The following is a 15,077-nucleotide window of genomic DNA, read 5'->3' on the forward strand; positions in this document are numbered from 1 at the left end:
TATGTCCACAATAGATTTACAGGATGCATATCTGCATATTCCGATTCATCCAGATCATTATCAGTTCCTGAGATTCTCTTTTCTGGACAAGCATTACCAGTTTGTGGCTCTGCCGTTTGGCCTAGCTACAGCTCCAAGAATTTTTACAAAGGTTCTCGGTGCCCTTCTGTCTGTAATCAGAGAACAGGGTATTGTGGTATTTCCTTATTTGGACGATATCTTGGTACTTGCTCAGTCTTTACATTTAGCAGAATCTCATACGAATCGACTTGTGTTGTTTCTTCAAGATCATGGTTGGAGGATCAATTCACCAAAAAGTTCATTGATTCCTCAGACAAGGGTAACCTTTCTGGGTTTCCAGATAGATTCAGTGTCCATGACTCTGTCTTTAACAGACAAGAGACGTCTAAAATTGATTTCAGCTTGTCGAAACCTTCAGTCACAATCATTCCCTTCGGTAGCCTTATGCATGGAAATTCTAGGTCTTATGACTGCTGCATCGGACGCGATCCCCTTTGCTCGTTTTCACATGCGACCTCTTCAGCTCTGTATGCTGAATCAATGGTGCAAGGATTACACAAAGATATCTCAATTAATATCTTTAAAACCGATTGTACGACACTCTCTAACGTGGTGGACAGATCACCATCGTTTAATTCAGGGGGCTTCTTTTGTGCTTCCGACCTGGACTGTAATTTCAACAGATGCAAGTCTCACAGGTTGGGGAGCTGTGTGGGGATCTCTGATGGCACAAGGAGTTTGGGAATCTCAGGAGGTGAGATTACCGATCAATATTTTGGAACTCCGTGCAATTTTCAGAGCTCTTCAGTCTTGGCCTCTTCTGAAGAGAGAATCGTTCATTTGTTTTCAGACAGACAATGTCACTACTGTGGCATACATCAATCATCAAGGAGGAACTCACAGTCCTCTGGCTATGAAAGAAGTATCTCGAATTCTGGTTTGGGCGGAATCCAGCTCCTGTCTAATATCTGCGGTTCATATCCCAGGTATAGACAATTGGGAAGCGGATTATCTCAGTCGCCAAACGTTGCATCCGGGCGAATGGTCTCTTCACCCAGAGGTATTTCTTCAGATTGTTCAAATGTGGGAGCTTCCAGAAATAGATCTGATGGCGTCTCATCTAAACAAGAAACTTCCCAGGTATCTGTCCAGATCCCGGGATCCTCAGGCGGAAGCAGTGGATGCATTATCACTTCCTTGGAAGTATCATCCTGCTTATATCTTTCCGCCTCTAGTTCTTCTTCCAAGAGTAATCTCCAAGATTCTGAAGGAATGCTCGTTTGTTCTGCTGGTAGCTCCGGCATGGCCTCACAGGTTTTGGTATGCGGATCTTGTCCGGATGGCCTCTTGCCATCCGTGGACTCTTCCGCTACGACCAGACCTTCTGTCGCAAGGTCCTTTTTTCCATCAGGATCTCAAATCCTTAAATTTAAAGGTATGGAGATTGAACGCTTGATTCTTGGTCAAAGAGGTTTCTCTGACTCTGTGATTAATACTATGTTACAGGCTCGTAAATCTGTATCCAGAGAGATATATTAAAGAGTCTGGAAGACTTATATTTCTTGGTGTCTTTTTCATAATTTTTCTTGGCATTCTTTTAGAATTCCGAGAATTTTACAGTTTCTTCAGGATGGTTTAGATAAGGTTTATCCGCAAGTTCTTTGAAAGGACAAATCTCTGCTCTTTCTGTTCTTTTTCACAGAAAGATTGCTAATCTTCCTGATATTCATTGTTTTGTACAAGCTTTGGTTCGTATAAAACCTGTCATTAAGTCAATTTCTCCTCCTTGGAGTTTGAATTTGGTTCTGGGGGCTCTTCAAGCTCCTCCGTTTGAACCTATGCATTCATTGGACATTAAATTACTTTCTTGGAAAGTTTTGTTCTTTTTGGCAATCTCTTCTGCCAGAAGAGTTTCTGAATTATCTGCTCTGTCTTGTGAGTCTCCTTTTCTGATTTTTCATCAGGATAAGGCAGTGTTGCGAACTTCTTTTGAATTTTTACCTAAAGTTGTGAATTCTAACAACATTAGTAGAGAAATTGTGGTTCCTTCATTATGTCCTAATCCTAAGAATTCTAAGGAGAAATCATTGCATTCTTTGGATGTTGTTAGAGCTTTGAAATATTATGTTGAAGCTACTAAGTCTTTCCGAAAGACTTCTAGTTTATTTGTTATCTTTTCCGGTTCTAGAAAAGGCCAGAAAGCTTCTGCCATTTCTTTGGCATCTTGGTTGAAATCTTTAATTCATCTTGCCTATGTTGAGTCGGGTAAAACTCCGCCTCAAAGGATTACAGCTCATTCTACTAGGTCAGTTTCTACTTCCTGGGCATTTAGGAATGAAGCTTCGATTGATCAGATTTGCAAAGCAGCAACTTGGTCCTCTTTGCATACTTTTACTAAATTCTACCATTTTGATGTATTTTCTTCTTCTGAAGCAGTTTTTGGTAGAAAAGTACTTCAGGCAGCGGTTTCAGTTTGAATCTTCTGCTTATGTTTTTCTTTAAACTTTATTTTGGGTGTGGATTATTTTCAGCAGGAATTGGCTGTCTTTATTTTATCCCTCCCTCTCTAGTGACTCTTGCGTGGAAAGATCCACATCTTGGGTAATCATTAATCCATACGTCACTAGCTCATGGACTCTTGCTAATTACATGAAAGAAAACATAATTTATGTAAGAACTTACCTGATAAATTCATTTCTTTCATATTAGCAAGAGTCCATGAGGCCCGCCCTTTTTTTGGGGTGGTTATGATTTTTGTATAAAGCACAATTATTCCAATTCCTTATTTTATATGCTTTCGCACTTTTTTATCACCCCACTTCTTGGCTATTCGTTAAACTGAATTGTGGGTGTGGTGAGGGGTGTATTTATAGGCATTTTGAGGTTTGGGAAACTTTGCCCCTCCTGGTAGGAATGTATATCCCATACGTCACTAGCTCATGGACTCTTGCTAATATGAAAGAAATGAATTTATCATCAGGTAAGTTCTTACATAAATTATGTTTTATATATATATATATATATATATATATATATATATATATATATATATATATATATATATAGTATATCCATATATGTCCCATCCCAACCTAAGTTATAATATAAAAAATAGATAAATATCTTTAGTGGTAATTGTATTAAGAAGTGAAAACTGCTTCTCTTTCATCTCTGCCACCTCAGAAGTTGTGAGATCAATCACCCCAACGCTGACTTGTTTGGGTGATTGACAGTCCCTGCTCTAGCGCAATTGGTTGCGCTGGGGCAGGAGGGGGGCATTGCACAAGAAGCCTTTTGTGCAATGTGTATTGTTACATTTTGCTGTACAATGAAACATCGCAAGTGACGATTGCAGGCAGACAGGTTCACTACTTGCAAACCTGTCCACCTGCACAGATAGTACATTTAAACCTTAATATTATCACCATATATAGAGGTAGCACAGCATTCAACTTGGCGTGGTTAAACACAGTGGCTAAAAGAAGGACTTTATTTAAAAATAAAAATGCTCTAATTAAATGGACATCCCTTTAAATTAAATGGACATCCCTTTATTTTTACTTGAGACAATAAGAATTACATTAAAACTATAATTTTGTGTAATTTCAGACAAACGTTAATTCCCAGAGAATCAAGTACACATTTAAGTTGATATGTGCAAGAAAAAAAAGCAAAAAAAATTATTTAGTTTCATCTAAGATTGTTCATGAGGCCATTTGGTTCAACAACTTTTTGTTAACATTATTTATTTATGGAAATTGGTTAACCCCTTATTTCCTAAGGTGATAATCGTCATGGCATCAGAGGAGCAGCTGGATAGCAGCTTTTTAAAGTTGTGTAAAGTTAAAATAGTAGCTAGTGCTACTGCTACAGCACAACAATTATCTATCTAACTATCTGTCTGTCTGCCTGTCTGTCTGTCTTCCTGTCTGCCTGTCTGCCTATCTATCTATCTATCTATCTATCTATCTATCTATCTATCTATCTATCTATCTATCTACAAAGCACAGACTAGCATGGTATCTACCAACTCGCTGCATTTGGAACTTAATAGCCTGAACTATATCAAGCCTAAGGTCATTAAAAAATAGGTGTCAAACATTAATATGTCAATCTCGAAAGGGTTTTTTTTTAAATAAATTGCACACATCCCCTGTAATTGCTTAAAATAATCTGACAAGAAATTATTTGCAATGTGTATTAAATTAATTTACTTTTTTTTTTTTTAAATGTAAAAATTGCAATAAATTGTTATTTTTATTTAATTTTTCTTTTACTATTATTAACCTTAGTTATTATGAATAACTTCTGCTCCTTATAATGGGCTAGATTACAAGTGAAGCGCTAATTTAAGGCGTGCCCGTAAAGGAGCAAATTTTCCTCTTTTACTAGCGCACATTAAATAACCCGCCATTACAAGTGACTGGTTAATGCTACCATAAGATCGAGGTAGCATTTGTTGCTAAGTAAAATTGACAAGAGGTCAGTCCCCCAATTGCCCCACAAGTGAAATAAAAAAATAGTAGTATCTTTATTTTTTAATAAAAACTGCACGAAGCAGTTATAAGGGGCTAAAGTGAGGAGATGTGGGGTGTTAGATAAAACGGCACTGAAAGTGCCTTTATATTGCAGTCTATGGGGATTGTGTTTATGCTGTTAATATATATGTATATGCTTATATATGTATGTGTTAATAAGTGTATAGACACATATAAACACATAAATATATATGTATATATTCATATACATATATATTATACATTTTCTGTCCCACGCTGCGCAACTTATGCCCTGCGTTGTGCTAGGTTCTCTGCCATGTCTCACGGCATGAGAAGGAGGCTCCCACTGGAGCCTACGGAAGAACGTTTTTGTGAATGCAAAGCTTCCACACAATGCGAACGTGAGGTTGCATTCGCATTGTGCTTAACTTGTAATACCAGCGCACATTCGCGTGTGCCGATATTACTGAGTGGAGCGCAAATATCGCGCTCACGAAAAGCGCAATTTTGCACACCACTCATAATCTAGGCCAATATTTGCAAAGGTCAGTATAATTTTTTCACTTGAATTTATGTGGATAACTGGACATTTAGATAACTTGACATGACCATACCTAATGACATCATCAAACATTTTGCAGTAATGAGGGACACGTCACAGACATCCCAACACTAGTTTGGAGTCAAAATATAAGAAAAAAATAAAATGGGGCCAACATTAAGAACTATATATGACTGGGCAACCATAAGGTCTACATAACTGTAATATAATGGTAGTTAAATGAAAAACTATAAACTAAATGATAAGTACATCTAGACATTATTATACAAAATGTGCCACTAAACATGTTTTAAGATTTACGGCTAGATTTAGAGTTGGGCGGTAGCCGTCAAAACCAGCGTTAGAGGCTCCTAACGCTGATTTTTACCGCCCTCTGGTATTTGGAGTCAGTCAGGAAAGGGTCTAACGCTCACTTTGCAGCCGTGACTTTTCCATACCGCAGATCCCCCTACGCCATTTGCGTATCCTACCTTTTCAATGGGATCTTCCTAACGCCGGTATTTAGAGTCATGGCTGAAGTGAGCGTTAGAAATCTAACGACAAAACTCCAGCCGCAGAAAAAAGTCAGGAGTTAAGAGCTTTCTGGGCTAACGCCAGTTTATAATGCTCTTAACTACTGTGCTCTAAAGTACACTAACACCCATAAACTACCAATGTACCGCTAAACCGAGGCCCCCCCCACACCGCCGCCACTCTATTAAATTTTTTTAACCCCTAATCTGCCGCTCCGTACACCTCCTCCAGCTACATTATCCCTATGTACCCCTAATCTGCTGCCCCTAACATTGCCGACACCTACATAATATTTATTAACCCCTAATCTGCCCCCCCAACGTCTCCACTACCTTACCTACACTTATTAACCCCTAATCTGCCGACCGAACTGCACTGCTACTATAATAAATGTATTAACCCCTAATCCGCCTCACTCCCACCTCAATAACCCTATAATAAATAGTATTAACCCCTAATCTGCCCTCCCTAACATCGCCGACACCTAACTTCAACATTAACCCCTAATCTGCCGACTGGAGCTCACCGCTATTCTAATACATTTTTTAACCCCTAAAGCTAAGTCTAACCCTAACACTAACACCCCCCTAAGTTAAATATAATTTTTATCTAACGAAATAAATGAACTCTTATTAAATAAATTAATCCTATTTAAAACTAAATACTTACCTGTAAAATAAACCCTAATATAGCTACAATATAAATTATAATTATATTGTAGCTATTTTAGGATTAATATTTATTTTACAGGCAACTTTGTATTTATTTTAACCAGGTACAATAGCTATTAAATAGTTAATAACTATTTAATAGTTACCTAGTTAAAATAATTACAAAATTGCTTGTAAAATAAATCCTAACCTAAGTTACAATTAAACCTAACACTACACTATCAATAAATTAATTAAATAAAATACCTACAATTATCTACAATTAAACCTAACACTACACTATAAATAAATTAATTAAATACAATACCTACAAATAACTACAATGAAATACACTAACTAAAGTACAAAAAATAAAAAAGATTTAAGTTACAAAAAATAAAAAAATATTTACAAACTTTAGAAAAATATTACAACAATTTTAAACTAATTACACCTACTCTAAGCCCCCTAATAAAATAACAAAGACCCCCAAAATAAAAAAATGCCCTACCCTATTCTAAATTAAAAACGTTCAAAGCTCTTTTACCTTACCAGCCCTGAAAAGGGCCCTTTGCGGGGCATGCCCCAAAGAATTCAGCTCTTTTGCCTGTAAAAAAAAACATTCAATACCCCCCCCAACATTACAACCCACCACCCACATACCCTAATCTAACCCAAACCCCCCTTAAATAAACCTAACACTAAGCCCCTGAAGATCTCCCTACCTTGTCTTCACCTCACCGGGTTCAGCGATCGGTCCAGAAGAGGGTCTGAAGTCTTGATCCAAGCGGCGGCTGAAGAACTCCATCATCGGGCTGAAGTCGGAAGTCCATCATCGGGATGAAGTCTTCTATCAAGCCGCATCTTCAATCTTCTTTCTTCCGGAGCGGAGCGGAGCCATCTTCTTCCCAGCCGACGCGGAATCAACCTCTTCAAGCGACGCCTACTCGCCGAATAACGGTTCCTTTAAATGACGTCATCCAAGATGGCGTCCCTCGAATTCCAATTGGCTGATAGGATTCTATCAGCCAATCGGAATTAAGGTAGGAATATTCTGATTGGCTGATGGAATCAGCCAATCAGATTCAAGTTCAATCCGATTGGCTGATCCAATCAGCCAATCAGATTGAGCTCGCATTCTATTGGCTGTTCAGATCAGCCAATAGAATGCAAGCTCAATCTGATTGGCTGATTGGATCGGCCAATCGGATTGAACTTGAATCTGATTGGCTGATTCCATCAGCCAATCAGAATATTCCTACCTTAATTCCGATTGACTGATAGAATCCTATCAGCCAATCGGAATTCGAGGGACGCCATCTTGGATGGCGTCATTTAAAGGAACCGTCATTCGGCGAGTAGGCGTCGCTTGAAGAGGTTGGATCCGCGTCGGCTGGGAAGAAGATGGCTCCGCTCCGCTCCGGAAGAAAGAAGATTGAAGATGCGGCTTGATAGAAGACTTCATCCCGATGATGGACTTCCGACTTCAGCCCGATGATGGAGTTCTTCAGCCGCCGCTTGGATCTAGACTTCGGACCCTCTTCTGGACCGATCGCTGAACCCGGTGAGGTGAAGACAAGGTAGGGAAATCTTCAGGGGCTTAGTGTTAGGTTTATTTAAGGGGGGTTTGGGTTAGATTAGGGGTATGTGGGTGGTGGGTTGTAATATTGGGGGGGGGGGTATTGTATGTTTTTTTTTTTACAGGCAAAAGAGCTGAATTCTTTTGGCATGCCCCGCAAAGGGCCCTTTTCAGGGCTGGTAAGGTAAAAGAGCTTTGAACTTTTTAAATTTAGAATAGGGTAGGGCATTTTTTTATTTTGGGGGTCTTTGTTATTTTATTAGGGGGCTTAGAGTAGGTGTAATTAGTTTAAAATTGTTGTAATATTTTTCTAATGTTTGTAAATATTTTTTTATTTTTTGTAACTTAGTTCTTTTTTATTTTTTATACTTTAGTTAGTTTATTTCATTGTAGTTATTTGTAGGTATTTTATTTAATTAATTTATTGATAGTGTACTGTTAGGTTTAATTGTAGGTAATTGTAGGTAGTTTATTTAATTAATTTATTGATAGTTTAGTGTTAGGTTTAATTGTAACTTAGGTTAGGATTTATTTTACAGGTAATTTTGTAATTTTTTTAACTATTTTAGCTATTAAATAGTTATTAACTATTTAATAGCTATTGTACCTGTTTAAAATAATTACAAAGTTGCCTGTAAAATAAATATTAATCCTAAAATAGCTACAATATAATTATAATTTATATTGTAGCTATATTAGGGTTTATTTTACAGGTAAGTATTTAGCTTTAAATAGGAATAATTTATATAATAAGAGTTAATTTATTTTGTTAGATTTAAATTATATTTAACTTAGGGGGGTGTTAGTGTTAGGGTTAGACTTAGCTTTAGGGGTTAATCCATTTATTAGACTAGCGGCGAGATCCGATCGGCAGATTAGGGGTTAATTATTGTAGGTAGCTGGCGGCGACGTTGTGGAGGGCAGATTAGGGGTTAATAAATATAATATAGGAGTCGGCGGTGTTAGGGGCAGCAGATTAGGGGTACATAGGTATAATGTAGGTAGCGGCAGTATACGGAGCGGCAGATTAGGGGTTAAAAAAAATATGCAGGTGTCAGCGATAGCGGCGGCGGCAGATTAGGGGTTAATAAGTGTAAGGTTAGGGGTGTTTAGACTCGGGGTACATGTTAGAGTGTTAGGTGCAGACGTAGGAAGTGTTTCCCCATAGAAAACAATGGGGCTGCGTTAGGAGCTGAATGCTGCTTTTTTGCAGGTGTAAGGTTTTTTTTCAGCTCAAACAGCCCCATTGTTTCCTATGGGGGAATCGTGCACGAGCACGTTTTTGAAGCTGGCCGCGTCCGTAAGCAAAGCTGGTATTTAGATTTGCAGTGGCGGTAAATATGCTCTACGCTCCCTTTTTGGAGCCTAACGCAGCCATTCTGTGAACTCTAAATACCAGCGGTATTTAAAAGGTGCGGGGGAAAAAAAGCATGCGTAGCTAACGCACCCCTTTGGCCGCAGAACTCTAAATCTAGCCGTATGAAACTTAAGATGTGAAATTAAAATCTTTTCACCTTTCTAATTTTGGGGTTGTTCACAATCCTTAAAAAAATTTATCTAATGATTTTTAACAGAAAATAACTGCTAACATATATGGGGATTTTTGTAGATCCACCCTTTTGTGTCACATTTTAGGCAAAGGGCTGTAATTGTTTTAGGTTCCTGGTTTAAAGTGCTAAGGGCTTATTTGATAACACAAATAAAAATTATTTAACAATGCTGCGTTAAAAAATGGTATTAAATATAATAGGCAGTTTTGAGTGGAGAGGGTATTCATTAAAAAGTAGAACAAGACCAAGTAAGATATGGAGGTGATGGATAGCATACGCTGTACACAACAAAAATGGGCATAAGAGAAAAATCTATGTATATATATTTTTCGATTTGCAATGTTTACTTAAATTTATGGGCTCCATTTCTCTGAAAATATTAATACCAATGCACATTATACAAATGTTATTAATATTTCATTGACAAAGTTTCTTACTTTGAATTATCTTCCCTTTAGGGACATACCAGGGACAATTTACAAATGGAATGCGACATGGATATGGTGTTCGTCAGAGTGTTCCATACGGAATGGCTGCTGTGGTTCGTTCTCCTCTGCGTACCTCCTTAACATCTCTACGTAGTGAGCATAGCAATGGGACACTGGTACAACATGATGCTATTTCTGCTTCTCCAGATAATATTGTGGCACCCACAATCACCCGAGGAGGATTTGCCCTCTCCCTTTATTCTGACACAGAATCCCTAAAGGATAAAAAACGGGGCCTTTTCAGAAGAGGATCACTCTTGGGTAAACTGAGAAAATCAGATTCAAAGACTTCTCTTTCATCTCAAAGAAGTAAGCTGAGCTTCTTGAAGAGTGAAAGTGGAATTAGTTCTGCAGCAAGTGATGCCAACTCTACTGTAAGCTTTGGGGATGGAATGGAATCAGAAGAGTTTCAACCAATTGAGTCCGACATTGATGCTACCACCACTGAGGTCTACCAAGGTGAATGGAAGAATGACAAACGGTCAGGCTTTGGAGTAAGTGAGAGGTCCAGTGGGCTGAAATATGAAGGCGAGTGGCTAGACAATCTAAGACATGGATACGGTTGTACCGTTTTTCCAGATGGAAGAAAGGAAGAAGGAAAGTATAGGAACAATGTTTTCATAAAAGGGATGAAGAAAAGAGTAATACCATTAAAGAGTGCAAAGATTAGGCAGAAGGTAGACCGAAGTATTGAAGGAGCTCTGAGAGCAGCAACAATTGCAAGACAAAAATCAGAGATTGCAGCCTCCAGGTAGGAGAGAAAAATAGATATTTATTATTCTATGTATATTTTTGCTTATTACTACATATCTTGCTAAAATATTTATTTTGTCCCATGATGCTCAAAATACTAATCCTTTACTCTTATACAATCTTATAATATTATCACGGGTGCTTAAAAAAAGGATGCATAAAGTAGGTTCTGAAATTTGCATGCCATGCTATGTATGAACAGTTAAAACCACACAATTCTGATACCAGCAGTTCTTTAAAATATATCTTGTGAACCAGAAAACATGCATACAATACTTTTTTTAATCAATGTGGTTTTTCTATACTTTTTTAACCCCTTCACTACTGGGAATGTCAGAGAAACCTTTGGCAAAAGTACCAGAGAATTTTTAGCAATTCCTGCTATTTTATTTAAAAAAATTTGGTGTTAAAAGAGTTTTCAATGGATGAACATTTCCACTAGCTATTTATTCAAATAAGTAATACATTATTGAAAAATAACCAAAAATTATAAAAAAAACAAACATAAAGAGATTTAATTTGTTTTAATTATTTTCAATAATTTTAAGGTCTTAATCTGCAGCTATGTCTAAAATGATGCAGATTAAGACATGCATACAATACTATTTTTAATCAATGTGGGTTTTCTATAATTTTTAACCCCTTCATTACTGGGAATTTCAGAGAAACCTTTGGCAAAAGTACCAGAGAATTTTTAGCAATTCTTGCTACCTATTTTATTTAAAAAAATGTTGGCGTTAAAAGAGCTTTCAATGGATGAACATTTCCACTAGCTATTTATTCAAATAATTAATACATTATTGTAAAATAACCAAAAATTATAAAAAAAAACAAAAAACATAAAAAGATTTAATTTGTTTTAATTATTTTCGATAATTTTAAGGTCTTAACCTGCAGCTATGTCTAAAATGATGCAATGGGGTAACTATCATTTGGTGTAATAGAACTGGCCAAGTTCTCCAAATTGGCCCCCAAAATTATATATATATATCAGCCAGAGGTATCGATGTAGGCCTATTTTGGTATATGTCATTTGCATTTTCTTCACAATAAAATATTTTGCACCTTCAAAAGGTATGTTGTATAAACCAAGTGGTACAAGGCATGATACATTTCATTTAAATGCGGAAACATTTAAGGAGTAAAAATGTATGCAAATCACTGTAATAATTGATAGTGAAAGGGCTCCATCTACTAAATGCACTGGCTGCTTTGAAGCTCTTGCATTGCAGGTTCGCACCACCTCTGACGTGATGGAAAAAAATAACTTCAAACAAGTTTGTTTGGAGTGACTGACGGGTGGCGCTGCATGAGGTAATGCTTATGTTATAATAACTGCAGGTAGGGAATATTATATTCCCATCAGTTAGTATATGATGGCCAAAGCCTTTCCTCCATTCAATATGGTTTACATCAGGCTTTTCTACCCTGTCCATTGTTTTGAACTGGTAAAACACTATACAATAAGTAGCTTCTCAAACATGGTATAGAATACATACATAGAACTAACATAACATACTGACATGACTTAACTGAAACACACACTAAGACATAAATATACTATCTTAGTAACACTACAAATAAGGTGTTAGCAAATTACATTATAGAGCGACTAAGAACACAAAATGACTGTACTTAATGGCATACGCTAGATCAGAAATAAAATGTTCTACTTCATTAGTGCATTCTGTTAGAAAAGCCAAGCGAAAACACTGTGGGCCAAAATACGAGTGGAGCGCTAACAGTTACACATGAGCGATGAGGGGTATATCGCAGGTGTTTGTGTTCGTCGGGTTTACTGATCAGATTACAAGTTGAAAGTAAATGCGATCGCTTGAGCACAATCACGATTTTAGCTAGAATGATTACCACATCCTCAGGACTCTGGTTAACTATTTTGCAAAACAAATAAGTGACACAAAATACTTCAAAAATACATTACAATATGTGTGTACAAATGTATTTATATATTTATATGTGTATTTATGTATTTACAGACATATATACACATATAAACACATAAATACATATGTACACAACACCGGTGCTTGCATACAGGCACTAGGCAGCCGCCTTAGGGTGCCCAAGCAGGGGGGGGAGTGCATTAAAACAGGTGCATGCAACTCGAGTTGAGTTTCTTAACTCATATTTCCAATTTCCTTAAGGCACACTGCCAGTGCCAGCAGGAGTTTATGACTTTTCTTGTTCATTTTTTCCATTTAAAAACTAGCGGCAGCCATCACTTCACAGCCAAGGGCTTAATAAATTTCATGATGATGGGCTATTGGCAATATATATTGTGCTGCAAAGCGCACAAAGTGTTGGCTGCCTGTCTGGGGTAAAAAACTTAGTCTGCATGTCAGACAGGCAGCCAACACTTTGTGCACAGTGCAACATATATTGCCAATAGCCCATCATCATGACATTTATTCATCCCTTGGCTGTGATGGCTGCTGCTAGTTTTTAAAGACTGCAAGCCACAACCCCAATGCTTGAGAAACTTGAGCTGAAGACTGAAGTGTCAGGGTCAGGCGCTGCGCATGCTTTGGACACCTTGCCCCGCCTATGCCCCCGTGAAGCAATGCTTGGTTTCAGTTTCAGCACACAGGGCAGGGGTGGGTTACATGTGCTGCTGGCTGCCCTACCTTATTCTGGCACTTAGACAGATTAGCGACTTTGGCATAATGGCATCCCAAAGCTTTATGAATGGATGGCATTGACTGACTGGTGTGTCTAGCTGCTCCCACCTGGAGAAGTTCCTTGCTGACTATTAACGACATGGCCACTGAGGGAAAAATGGAGGAGGTAAGTCCTTCGGGGCAGTTTAACTCACACTTTGCCCCCTCATTCATATATGTCACTGGCAGTTAGTAATGATAAATCATTTAGATTTAGGTAATTTACCCTTTTAAATATATCTGTGCATATATATATATATATATATATATATATATATATATATATATATATACAGTATCTCACAAAAGTGAGTACACCCCTCACATTTTTGTAAATATTTTATTATATCTTTTCATGTGACAACACTGAAGAATTGGCACTTTGCTACAATGTAAAGTAGTGAGTGTACAGCCTGTATAACAGTGTAAATTTGCTGTCCCCTCAAAATAACTTAACACACAGCCATTAATGTCTAAACCGTTGGCAACAACAGTGAGTACACCCCTAAGTTTAAATGTCCAAATTGGGCCCAATTAGCCAATTTTCCCTCCCCATTGTCATGTGACTCATTAGTGTTACAAGATCTCAGGTGTGAATGGGGAGCAGGTGTATTAAATTAGGTGTTATCGCTCTCACACTCTCTCATACTGGTCACTGGAAGTTCAAGATGGCACCTCATGGCAAAGAACTCTCTGAGGATCTGAAAAAAAGAATTGTTGCTCTACATATAGATGGCCTAGACTATAAGAAGATTGCCAAGACTTGAAACTGAGCTGCAACATGGAGGGCAAGACCATGCAGCAGTTTCACAGGACAGGTTCCACTCAGAAGTTGAATGCATGTGCTCAGTGTCTTTGTCTTTGGGAAATAGATGTATGAGTTCTGCCAGCATTGCTGCTGAGGTTGGAGGGGTGTGGGGTTAGCCTGTCAGCGCTCAGACCATACGCCGCACACTGCATAAAATTGGTCTGCATGGCTGTCGTCCCAGAAGGAAGCCTCTTCTAAAGATGATGCACAAGAAAACCCGCAAACAGTTTGCTGAAGACAAGCAGACTAAGGACATGGATTATAATTGGTCCAATCAGACCAAGATAAACTTATTTGGTTCAGATGGTGTCAATCGTGAGTGGCAGCAACCAGGTGAGGAGTACAAAGACAAGTGTGTCTTGCCTACAGTCAAGCATGTTGGTGGGAGTGTCATGGTCTGGCCCTGCATGAGTTTTGCCGGCACTGGGGAGCTACAGTTCATTGAGGGAACCATGAATGCCAACATGTACTGTGACATACTGAAGCAGGGCTTGATCCCCTCCCTTCGGAGACTGGGCTGCAGGGCAGTATTCCAACATGAAAACGACCCCAAACACACCTGCAAGACGACCACTGCCTTGCTAAAGAAGCTAAGGGTAAAGGTGATGGACTGGCCAAGCATGTCTCCAGACCTAAAACCTTTTGAGCATCTGTGGGGCATCTTCAAACGGAAGGTGGGGAAGTGTTCTGTGATGTCGTCATGGAGAAGTGGAAGAGGACATCAGTGGCAACCTGTGAAGCTCTGGTGAACTACATGCCCAAGAGGGTTAAGGCAGTGCTGGAAAAAAATGGTGGCCACACAAAACATTGACACTTTGGGCCCAATTTGGACATTTCCACTTAGGGGTGTACTCACTTTTGTTGCCAACGGTTAAGACATGAATGTCTGTGTGTTGAGTTATTTTGAGGGGACAGCAAATTGACACTGTTATACAGGCTGTACACTCACTAGTTTACATTGTAGCAAAGTGTCATT

General features: G+C 38.3%; 1 protein-coding gene across 1 annotated transcript in view; it reads left to right on the forward strand.

Moving 5' to 3' along the window:
* The window catches only part of JPH2 (junctophilin 2), a 223,990-nt gene that overhangs the window by 44,599 nt on the left and 164,314 nt on the right, over positions 1 to 15,077 (forward strand). The window contains exon 2 of the mRNA XM_053689809.1: positions 9,833 to 10,613. Coding sequence (XP_053545784.1) covers positions 9,833 to 10,613 — 781 coding nt within the window. The remainder of the gene's footprint in view (positions 1 to 9,832; positions 10,614 to 15,077) is intronic.

The sequence above is a fragment of the Bombina bombina genome, chromosome 1, assembly GCF_027579735.1.
Source record: "Bombina bombina isolate aBomBom1 chromosome 1, aBomBom1.pri, whole genome shotgun sequence".
Lineage (NCBI taxonomy): Eukaryota > Metazoa > Chordata > Amphibia > Anura > Bombinatoridae > Bombina > Bombina bombina.